At 37.7% G+C, this 11987-nt stretch overlaps 1 protein-coding gene across 1 annotated transcript in view; it reads left to right on the forward strand.

Moving 5' to 3' along the window:
- Positions 1 to 11987, forward strand: part of LOC100745595 (lachesin-like) — a gene marked incomplete at its 5' end in the record, with an annotated part of 85456 nt that overhangs the window by 55633 nt on the left and 17836 nt on the right. Inside the window, one exon of the mRNA XM_024367484.2 lies at positions 6963 to 7170. Coding sequence (XP_024223252.2) covers positions 6963 to 7170 — 208 coding nt within the window. The remainder of the gene's footprint in view (positions 1 to 6962; positions 7171 to 11987) is intronic.

Below are 11987 nucleotides of genomic sequence, written 5' to 3' on the forward strand. Positions count from 1 at the left end.
TGGCGATTTTTTTCTCTACGTGTATCAAATAAAAGTGACGAATGAATTAAATATAGAATTATTTTGAATATTTATAAGTTATTAAGAAATCGTTCATGGTGTTCGAATGAGTTATGCCCTTTCGCAAACAAAGGGAATTATTGCGTAAATAGGCGGCGAACTAATCAATCGAAGATCGTGATGTTTGCAGAGAGGATTTCTTCGGTGCAATAAAACCTTAAAAGTTCGATAAAAACCTTAAAAGTTCAAGTGCACACAGAAACTCTATTTCCATTTTGTATTTTATATCAAATTTTTGTTGAATCTTTTGCAATTCGAGAATAATTCCTATTACGGTTTTGAGACAAAAGAATCTATTTCCTCAAAATTTTATTTTATTCTATCGTATTTTTCATCTTTTTGTTCTGCTCCACGATGTTTTAGTTGAACGTAACGCTTTATAACTTCTTGCAAATTTCTTCTGGTTCGTGTTAATATATAACTGAAATTTATGGACTGTAATACTTTTGAAAATACCTTTACGGAATATCTCCATAAATTTCTGAAAAGCTTCGACACAGGAAAATGAGAGGGACGGTGAATGTTCCAGTGGAAACCAATGATCTAACTTAAGTATCTGTTAAATCGTAAGAACAAGTGGTCGTTCCATATATTTTGACGGTGTGCTCGAATATCCTCCAAGTTCGCGCACAGACGAGGATGTACAGATGAAGTTGGAGGAAGTTAACTGGTTCTCTTCTCGGCTTTTCCTCTTCCTCGTGCTTTACTGCAACTGTGCAAGTCCCAGACGTGTTTACGCAAATGCGGTGAAGTGTTGCTTCCTCGGAAACTCGATTTATTCGATGAGAGAATAAAGGAATGAGCGTGGACACCATGAGAAGTAAAACGGAGAAGTTACTTTCATTAATTATTTCACAGATTGACTTTCGTATACAGATCGTATTTTGTTACAGATCATTGTTTGTAATTTGAGACAAAAGAAATCAATGTTTTTGATACTTTAATTGAGTATATTATATATACATGTTGAAATCTGCCAAATTGCAGAATTCCAGTCATATAATATTTCTTTACTCGAGACATCAATGCAATTGATGCAAATCGAGATAATGCAATCAATCAGAACATATTCGAGAAAGAAACAGGATAAACAACAAGAAGGAAAAACAGGTTTTTCTAAGCTATTTAACAGTGCACATGAACACATCGGACAAAACAGCAATATAGTCGGAACATACATTACGAAAATGGACATCAATGACTATAATAAATTGCATTTGTGTGTTTAACAGGAAAACATATCAGCGAGAAAATGAAAGTCCCAATCGAATTTTTATTATTAGGTAGCATTTTTATTCAGATCCTCTTAGCGTTATTTCGAACATAATATCTTAAGAAACAATATTCTAATTCACGAAAGCTTTATACATCTCGTTTTAAAGATATTATTGAAGTGACGAGAGTACACGGTGAATATCATCGAAAGGAAAATCGAGCAAGGCAATTCATTCGACAATTTCAGTTGGAATCGGTGAGCTGTATGACAATTAAACGGACCATGGGGCACGTCATGGCAGAAGGTTATTCGCCAGAGGGTCAGACAGCTTGCGGGTTAAGTGGTCGTATTACGTTCAAGTCTGGAACATGGTGAAACTTACCACATATAGCGACGAAGAGGGACGATTTAGCTGTCTTTAAGAGGATGTTGGGATCGTGAAGCTATTCTAAAGTTTGTTGTAATGCTAGTTATAGCGCGACGTAATGCCGCAGCTAATTTCTTTTTGGAAACCTTTACAAAATTTAATTTAGCATGGTAAACGTTTGATGTTGTAAATTAAAAATGTTTGACGATAATATGGTGGTTACAGCATTATGTAATTTCAGTGTATGGAATGTTAAGGAGAAGTGTTTAGCAAGTTGAAGGAAAATAACATACATTGCATGAAGACAAAATTCAAATACCACCGTTATACTTAGTCCTACTAAAAGGACAAAATTTCGATTGTCAGTTCAATTTTATACATATCCTCTGTCATGGTATGTGTTTGCGTATTTCACGAAGCTCGAGCGGAAGAAACATGCACGAGAAGATGAAGGGGGTCGATCCTGACGCGAACTATAGGCTCAGACAGCCGGTCAAAGAAAGAGGAGAAGAAGATCACGGAAAAAGGAAACCGAGGGAAGAGATGGAAAAGGAGGCGAACTGGCGGAGAAAGAAGAAGAGACGGTGGCAATACAGAGAACCAGAGCCAGACTGGATGGCGCTGATCTCGTCGCCCGCGTGGTAAACAAAGCTGTAACTCTCCTCCCGTGGCAAGGAATCAATGCGCGCTAGCGAGCTCTCCGAGGAACAAGTACACACTTAGTTTTGTCGTAACGTGCATGTTGATGCACTCCAGTGAAACGCTGTCACACAATAGTACCATGTAACTGTTCTTTTTCTTCTTTTCTTAATCGATTGATCGATCGCTGTATAGTTTTTTAAACAACTTGGTATCCTTCGTGGTTTTTGGGATTTGATAGAGGCAGAATGCGTGATAGTAGAAGCAATCTATACTCGTTATTACTAACTTACGATAAGCTCTTAATGACTTTCTCTGCGGACGTCATCAGATTTCCCGGAAAGCCAAGTAACCGAAACGAAAGCAATGATTCACTGCAGGGATTTTATAGCACGATATTAATGATTCGTGGAAAGTTTGGTGAATGCTTAGCATTTCGTGGATCGCCTGCCGCGAATCTCTTCTCAGACATCTATCTTACTTGCCGCATAAAGCAACTGTTGACTCTTTTGATAGATGAAGAAAGACGAAACGAGCCATGGAAAGTCGATTGTTGATAGTTTTTGTAGTTTTTCTTGGAATTAATGGTAGAATGTGTTCACAATTTATATTTTAATAGAATGTTTAATAGAAAAGTATGATATCTCGTACTCTTTTGATAAGAGGGTCCTTTCACGAATATTGCACAATTGACATTTTCCACGAACGAATGTAAATATTGCGAATTGATGGAATAACGAGAAAAGAGAAAAATAAGTGAAAGAAAAACAGAGAAACAAAAGTATCGACGAATCAATCGGTGATACGATAAAAATCTAAGACAGTAAATATAATCCTACTGTAGTTTTCGATACCCGCTTTACATTTCATTCCGAGAAAGAAGAGTAACATTCAGTTTAACAAGTCGGCCGAGTCCCTTCGGCATTTTGTGGCCGTTTGAACGATGATGACGAGGTGAAAACCACCAAGGGAGAACCTGTGGAACACTTGGCAGCGTACACTGAGGTCAATCGCTCGTGACGAAGGTTTTACAAGGGTGGGAACGAGGGTCGGGGGCGATACTATTTCAGCGACCATGGTTAGCAAGCCCTCAAAGGTGGTTAAGTCGAGCCGAAGGTTGCGTTTAGTGGCACTTCTATGATACGTTACAGACACGGGGTTTGTTGTCTGATCTGGGTCGGACGATTCTCATTCTTTTTAAATAGATCTTTTTAAACTTCTATTTTAAAATATATTCGTTTCTCCATGTGCTTCTTATTTGTGACGCTTGAGAATTAACTATATGTGATATATTTTATCTAATATTGATAACGCTTTTCCTTCAAGTTAAGTACAACACTACAACTCCTTGCAAGGTAAAATAATTAATCTCAAGTATTTTACCTCTCCGAATCCCTGACTCAGTCACTCGCTATAAAAATTCACGTCATTTTTTTATTCCACATACGCAATCACATTCATCTTCTAATCAAAATATCACAAACCGATCTCCCACCTATCGATGAACGCCTACCCTTATCCCCTTTCGATATCATTCTTCATTCGAAGAATTCTCATTTTCCAGTCACGCGAGGACACTAAAACGCGGTTGCGCGCTTTCGTCCTACCTCGCGAGCGACCGAATCGAGATGCTTGGCATCGATCAGAACGCCGTTCCCACTGTTCCTCAGGAAGACTAATGTCCGTTGTTCGTCTACGTCTGGACGAAAGTGCCGGGCAGATTTTTCGGCGCACTGGAGAGTGGAATCCTTTCGACGCCGGTCGTCTCGACGCGGGTCGTTGCGGCAGAGACATAACCGCTGTTACGCTGACAGTCGGCCCGGATAAATCGAGGTGAAAATTCCACTACGGAATACGAAAAACGGGGGTGAAACGCAGAACTGTCACGAGTCAGTGCCGACGTTGTCGCTGGTTATGGTCGCCAAGACTTATGACTATGGCAATGGAGTTGCATTCTCCCCAGTCGCGACAGCGAATGTTGCGTGACTTATCGATTGTGAGGAGAAGTCGCTCAGTCATGGTTGTTTCTTCTCAAAACAATGGATTTCTGAGTCGTACTATCGATGGTACAAATTTGACATTTAGAGAACGTTCTAAAAGTTTCATTTAGAGTCACATATTGTTAAAATCGTAGTTGCAAGCAATCAGGAGAAGTTTTTGTATCACTGAACTTGATGAGCCGTGATTTAGTAGTTTAACATCCACTATGTTATCTATTGAAAGGCGGATTTTAAATGAAACGGATCTTTTTCCTCCTTGCTTCTCATTTTCTTTCTTCCCTTTCATTACAGCGCCACGAGAGCTTGTACACTAGGCAAGGTGAATGAAATACACTGCTATACGAAGGAAAGCAAAGAGATCTTATTGTTGAAAATATAAACCAAAAAGGGTACCTTTGTGATGTATAAAGCATAAAGAGTGTTTGTTCGACCAATCGCGGGGAGACGTAGTCGCTAGGAGAGACGTCAACGGGAGTCGTAAATTCCCGTTACGATTATAACAATCGATACCACGACTTGATCAATCCCCTGATTTCCGTTGAGATAATAGGGGTGATTGAGTTTGTATAACACTGTGACTCACAGAATTATAAATTATATACTTTCAACACTTAGATTACACTGATGAGCATAGATAGATAGATAATCACTTATCGCACGATGATAAGATAGATATGTACGTTAGAGCAGGGCTCTTATAATTGGATTTAATGTATTAGTGGACGTAGCACTATAAGATATTTAGGAGAGGAAATGTATGATAGGTCAGGAGGTGAGGGCAGTATATACATTGCCTCGGATTGGACAAACGAAGGTTGGTGGACTAGGAAGGGCCTTAACCGCCCTCGATAGAAAGTTGCTAGTAGGAAGCATCGTACGTGAGAAAACTAACTTTCCCGTGTCAAGCCGTAGTAAACAATAGTCTTTGGAAACTGATTTAGAAAAGACATTTGTTGGGTCTGAAGGACCTTAGCAGGCAAGTGACTCGGGTGCTTAAGGCTATTGAGGGTACGCCGTACGGAAGAGCGGACATCTGGTTTCCGTCTGGCCCGCGGTGTGTGACCTGGGCCAGGCAGAGAGTCGCCCGGCGTAACAAAGAGCATATTACTGTAAAAAGAGAGACACAGCGAAAGACCATTTCCATCATTTCGCGTTAAGATAGGCAAGACGAATCGAAGAAGGATTAGATAGAAGGATTAGATAGACGAAAATTATACGAAATTAAACGCGGATTAAACTTTCTCCCATCTATGCGTTCTTCCCGTTTTCTTTCATTCATCCTTTTATTCCTGATCGTAAACATCGGTCACTTAAAGAGGAATCGAAACTCATCGCAAGAATGTCGCGGAGTAACAACGTAGTGACCTATTTTCTGCTGCAAGGTGTGACTGTATCGACTGAATGCATCGGAAGTAAACAGCGTCGTATACTTACACGGGCGAAAGACGCCTTCTTATTTCTCCAGGGACTATTGTCGGACATTTCGTTGCTCCAAGAGAAGTTTCTTTTCTTCATCAGATCGTTCTCTCTCGTATCGGTCATTACTTCCTTTTGTATCGATTAAGCCGCGAATCGGTCTTCGTGATTAGAATTCAATCAGTTTTTCATGATTGCTGAACTAGTCTCATTGAATTCTGCTGAAATTTTGAAAATGTAACACTTGCCACGTGCTTCTTCTCTTTGTTCTTTTCTTTGTAAATTAACTTCACGACAAGTTTGCGAAGTTGAATTTATGATGTCTAATTGTAAGTAGTTTTGAGTTGAAAAGACCATGGGTTTACGATTGAAATGTGATACCTTCCTTCTGCGGAAAATGAACTTTGCAAGTTAATTTAACTTTTTAATTTATAAATGAACTTTGGAAAATGTACATTCCACGGTACAAACACTTTCAAGTCGGAAGTATGTGTAATTTTAAAAGTAATCTAAATAAAAATCTATTTGGAAGACATATAAATGGTACATCATTTGCAAACGTAGTATTTGTAAAATACAACTTTTGCTACGTACATTTGATTTTCGATAGAAAAGGGTTTGAGTAGATTCTAAGTTGTTAGTAAAAAATAGGAATTAGTAAATGATAATTGGATTGATGCATCTGAATAAAAGACAGAGGCTGGAAAATTCCTTGTCGTTGATAAAAATTCGTCTATGTTGAATGATATATCCAATTGCACTGACTTCTTAGAAAAACGCGTTAAGGAGAGAGCAAGAAGAAGATCGGTTGATTGCAGGTTTCTAGATGGTCAAACCATCGCAGGTCACCCATCTTCTTATGAAATCCCATGTTTGCTTTCCGCTTTTCTCCTCTTCTAATTGTCTCTTCTTGCGTCTTACTGGCACTACTCTTTGATTTGTTTCAGCCTCTCTAAGATATAAGATACACATTATAATAAAATTACGATTCCCGGCATAAGTCTTCGAAATGTGACAAATAAAAATGACTGATAAACTATTTATCGGTTTTCAAATTATTAATACGATGAAGAGAGATTTTTCGAACAATTCGGTGGTGCATAAACAATACCTTAATTATCCGTGACTACGCGAACTCTGATATCTCGATAAATGAGCCCCGTGACGTTAGCGACGTTCCGATAGGAAACTGCAATTTTATGATAATCGATACGAGGCCGTAAATCGTGTTTATAGCATAACGGGATTGCCGTTTCATTTTCAGGTGGCCTGGATGCTTTTCGACAAGAGCGCTATCCTGACAGTACAAAGTCACGTTATTACCAGGAACCCCAGGATATCCGTGACACATGATAAGCATAGGACCTGGTTCCTACATATCAAAGATGTACGGGAGGACGACAAGGGAAAGTACATGTGCCAGATTAATACAGCGACCGCGAAAACACAATATGGCTATCTGCACGTCGTAGGTGAGTCTCTTTCAAATATTATTATTTTACTAGTAAAATCGTTCATAGTGGAAAATTTACAAATGAAAGAACAATACTTAGAGACATTTTTATTCACATATACTACTAAATGAGCTTCATTATTCCCTTATAAATAAATGATTGCATATGTAAGTAATCATATTATAATATGATATAATTATCATATTGGTATACATGTCTATTCAATATGTATACCAATTGCGTTTTAAAATTTTATAACAATTCATTAGTGTCACCTCCTTTTTATTACACTGAATGTGTTTAAATTTGTTAACATGTTCATCGCGGAGGTATTTAAATGATTTCTAATTTTTACATTCCATATTGCTTTCAAAATTGTTTTCAATTTCTTTCACCTGATTCTTCTCAGAAAATAGCTAAAATACATGTCGAATGGTTGTTCTTCCTGTTTTTCTTTGCCTTGGAAAAAAGTGTCCTGTCTAAGAAAAAAGCGATATATGAATTATAATTTCAAGAAAAATTGTATCTTTTGTACATATTCAACAGAAATGAATCCGACATCCGTATAATCGTTTAAATTTCTATGCTGTCGAATCTTCTAAAACTTCACACGGGCGTCGGTCGCTTGTAAGTAAATAAAACAAGATGGTCCCTTCTATTGACGTGTTAAACAATAATGCGCTTTGCCTTTGCACAATCCAGTTCCCACGAAAATAACAAGCGCATTTCATTCGATGCGAATTCGTTTACGTTACGTTCGATACGTTTACAAATAGAAACATACATTTCTCGGAATCTGTTCAGTAACTCATCATCTCATTTCCGATCATTTTGTACTGCAATTTTTATACAAAGCATTATAATTATTTTGCTCTTGTTTCGCAGTTTGGTTAGCAATTACACCTCCACTATGTATGCCATTTTAATTATGTAAACACAGTCCCGAACAAAATAATAGCACATGTGTGCTATCTTTAATTTTTTGCAGGCCATATAGAGTTCTGAATGTAACACATAGCGTCATAACTATTACGACGCAGGGAGTGGTGGTAGAGAAGTTCGTTCTTGCTAACATTCCTTATGTGCAGAGGAAATGCTTAAATTCTTGAGGCGAAATGATAGCACATTTACCAAATTTATACATATATTCACACAAAAAGAAAAGTTGTGCAGCAATTAACAGAAAATTAATAATGGGTTTTATTATTAGTATGTTATTTATTATAATATTAACCTTTTGTTTCTATTACATCCGATTTTGTAAAGATTTTAATAGCTTTCTTTAATTATTAAATATCATCGTACGGCCTTCCATTCTTATATATTGCTAGTTCTCCCTAAGAATTTTCGATAATATCCAAATCAGGGGAACGCGCAGCACATAGTAAAATCGATGTTTTTTGTTTCAAAAAATTGTTCTTGATTCTACAATTTTAGCTCGGTGAATGAAATCATTATCATATTCAAAAATAAATTTTCCTATCGTAATTCGTTGTACGTGTTCGTTAATTTCTTGTCGCATTAAATTTATATACTTCTGACTATTCATTTTTCCTTCAAGAAATCATACATCGGTTTTGCCTTTATATTCAATTCTGTTCCAGATCATCATACGATTCCTATTCATTTGTCGTCGTTTGTTTATAATTTCTGCTTGTCTTAAGTCATGATAATAAAATGAAAATCCATCTGAAGTATCCATATTAAATTTGTTTTCATCGATAAATAAAATACGTTTCCATTTCTTGTTCAAATAAATAGGTTTTCTTGAAACTGTTAACCGTTTCTCTTCGTGTTGCTTCGTTAGAGGTGGTTTTTGTTTCATTTTTAGTCGTTGAATAAATTTACGTTTCTCAAGAACACGGTGAAAACTTGGGACGTTTACCGTGATGCCTGCTTTTTGAGCAATATCGCACGATGTTAATGTTAAGTTTGAGGCAACACGAATAGTGGCCCGTTTTTCGCGCTCTGATAATGCTTACAGTCTTCCACAACTTTTTCCTACCCATAATTTACAGGATCTTTTTACAATATTTGAAATTTCAGAAACAGATTCTAATTTTTTAGTTCAACAATTTTTGCAATTTCGGTTTTAGTAAATTTTTTCTCGTAACCCATGTCGACGTTTAACTCTAAGACTCGATACATGTTATTGATTGCTTAGCAATTCACAAACTACTGAAGGATATTAGCATAATGCTCGAGTATGCTATCATTTCATCTTTAGGATTTGCGTTTTTCTGCTGCTTATTCAGAAAGCCAGCAAGGACAATCTTATTTACTAACAGATTACTTCTATCTGCATCGTAATAGTTATGACGTTATGTGTTATATTAAAAAATTCTAAATGATCTTCGAGAAATTAGAATTAAGATTAAATTATTATTTTGCCCGGCATTGTATATATGAAATTTACAAGGTTTCATGGTAACCCCACAACGCGAAAGATACGTTACACATTATACGAATTCTGTGTTATATGGTGATCTACTCTATGCTTACCTCAATCAAGATACAGTTCTACAACAAACTAAATTATACAACACTTATATTTTAAGTTAATTTTAAGATAAAAAGGATTAATAAAATTTGGTTGATTTAGTAAAAACCGTTAAGTGCTTAGGAACTGTTAGAAATAGCACGCTGAAGCTTTAAACACGTTCGGTTGAGTAAGCTAGTATATCCGTCAGCTTGTTTGCGGTGAGAACTAGGTACTCTGTCATATCGGATGCTTTTGGTAACGTAATTCTGTCAGTGATTAGCAAGTAAAAAAGCGGTTAACTTATAGCCGTTGTATGTTACGTGTCACTTTCTTTAGTAAGTTAAGCTCCAGATTTAGTTTAAAGCTAATTTAGCTTTTCAGATTAAACTAACATTTATGTCCTTTACCAATTTTCACACTAATAATTGCAATCGTAATAGTAACGTACAGATCTGTGATCTCTTTCTTATTTTCCTTTTTTATATTTTCTAAAATAATTAGAAGAAAAAAGAAGAAGAGCGAAGAGAAGGATATTTTTCTCTTTTTAAAAACACGAGCAAAACATCGTTTTGTATAACGACGTCCCTGGACCATGTCTCTATCATCGAATAAAATATTTAAAAAACCCGCTTGCGTTTCAACGATTGGTGAGACTCTCGGAAAGCAAGCCGTTGGACGCAATAGAATTCCGGGTCAAAGGAGAAAGTATCCCGGCCTGTTGAAAGGACAGGGCAACAATAATTTAATCAGCAGAGGGCATCCGTGAGAGTGGCTGAGTGTGTCAGAGAGAGTCAGTCTTCGTTCTACCATCCGGGAGAACATATTAATATCTCGAGTTTTGACGTCTGAAGTCGTCGGTGAAGCGGAAGCTCAGTCGTTTGGCGAAGTGGAGGGAGGGCGGTGGATGTTTCAGTAGTCGGTGGAGTAATCAGAGGTCTAGATTAATTGTTTCCACGGGACTCTTGGCCCGACGTAGCACAAATACACGGAAGACTTCGAAACGGTACTTCGTGATAATACCGACAGAACAGACACAATGCAAGCTCTGCCATAACTCAAGCCCTCCATTCTCTCTTTCTTCTCTCTCTCTCTCTCTCTTTCTCTCTCTCTCTCTTTCTCTCTCTCTCACTCTCTCAGCTCTGGGCATACAAGGAGAAACGTGTAACGTGTGTAAATATTCCATACGGACCGAATCACTTAAAGTTACCACCTGAGGCGTTTACCTTGCTGCCTGAGCTAATAAACGCTTTTCACGAGTTTGACGATTTCGACGGACTGCGTTAGCTCTGTCTCGCGAGCGCGTACGCGCCACACTCTCTCCGCTTGAATTCCCATGTAAATTATCCGGGAATCGTAACCGCGCTGCGTTTCGATTGTTGCCGCGCTGTTTACCCGAGCACGCTAAAGCACGTTTCTCGCACGCTATCCAGTGGAACACTGGTTTCGAGGAGCGGTCCAGAACATTCGATTCCACGGAATAAATTTTAACAGCCATGTCGGAGAATAACCCGGCTTGTTTGATTGCCGGTGCACGACCGTTTCAGGAGGTTCATTTCTTCGCACATTTCACTTTTGTTTGTTAACTCGAGGAGAAACGTGATTCGTCCGACGAATCAAGAACATTCGTGTAATATTAAGCAAGAGATAGGAATTAGAGATGATAAATGTTATGAGAAGTACGGTTTATGCGCGGGACTTAGAAGTTCTGACATGAATTAGAAGATTGTTACGAAAGGGTTTAGAACGGCACTAAGTATATATTTTGATAGGTTCGTTCCTTCGATGGTGGACTTTCCATGTTCCTTAACATGAAGAAAATTTGTTGGTATATAAAAATCGCACTTGTTATTTTAATAATAAAAATGAAAATTAAATCGAAGTATCGATTAATAAAAAATTCTCTTAAGAGAAACTTTTTTATGAGACTTTCCTCTCCAATCTAACAATTATTGAAATAAAGCACGGTCCATATACGTGTAACATTGCTTTGTACTACCTCACAAAAACCGATTGAAACGATTCCATTCGGTAGATACAAACTTCATCGCGTTATCCCAGTGGTCGATACGCTGCGAATGTGCCGGCCAATCAATTTTCCGTAGCAGCGACATTCCATGAAAGATTCCCCTCAGAACGTGGCACGTACGTATCTAACACGTCGATTTCAAGCTCGCCATTGAATTCCGCGATGATCCATGAATTGAGGATAACGATAACTCGATGATCGCTCCGTTTTATCCAATATCGCGTACACACGGTCCTTTATTTTCTCCGTATCTCTTGGTCTCTCGTCAAATCGGAGATCGGAGATCGTACCGTTTCGTCTCCAGCCATTCTTTTTTTTTTTTTTTTT

This window comes from Bombus impatiens, unplaced genomic scaffold (assembly GCF_000188095.3).
Source record: "Bombus impatiens unplaced genomic scaffold, BIMP_2.2 scf_0023, whole genome shotgun sequence".
In the NCBI taxonomy this organism is placed as follows: domain Eukaryota; kingdom Metazoa; phylum Arthropoda; class Insecta; order Hymenoptera; family Apidae; genus Bombus; species Bombus impatiens.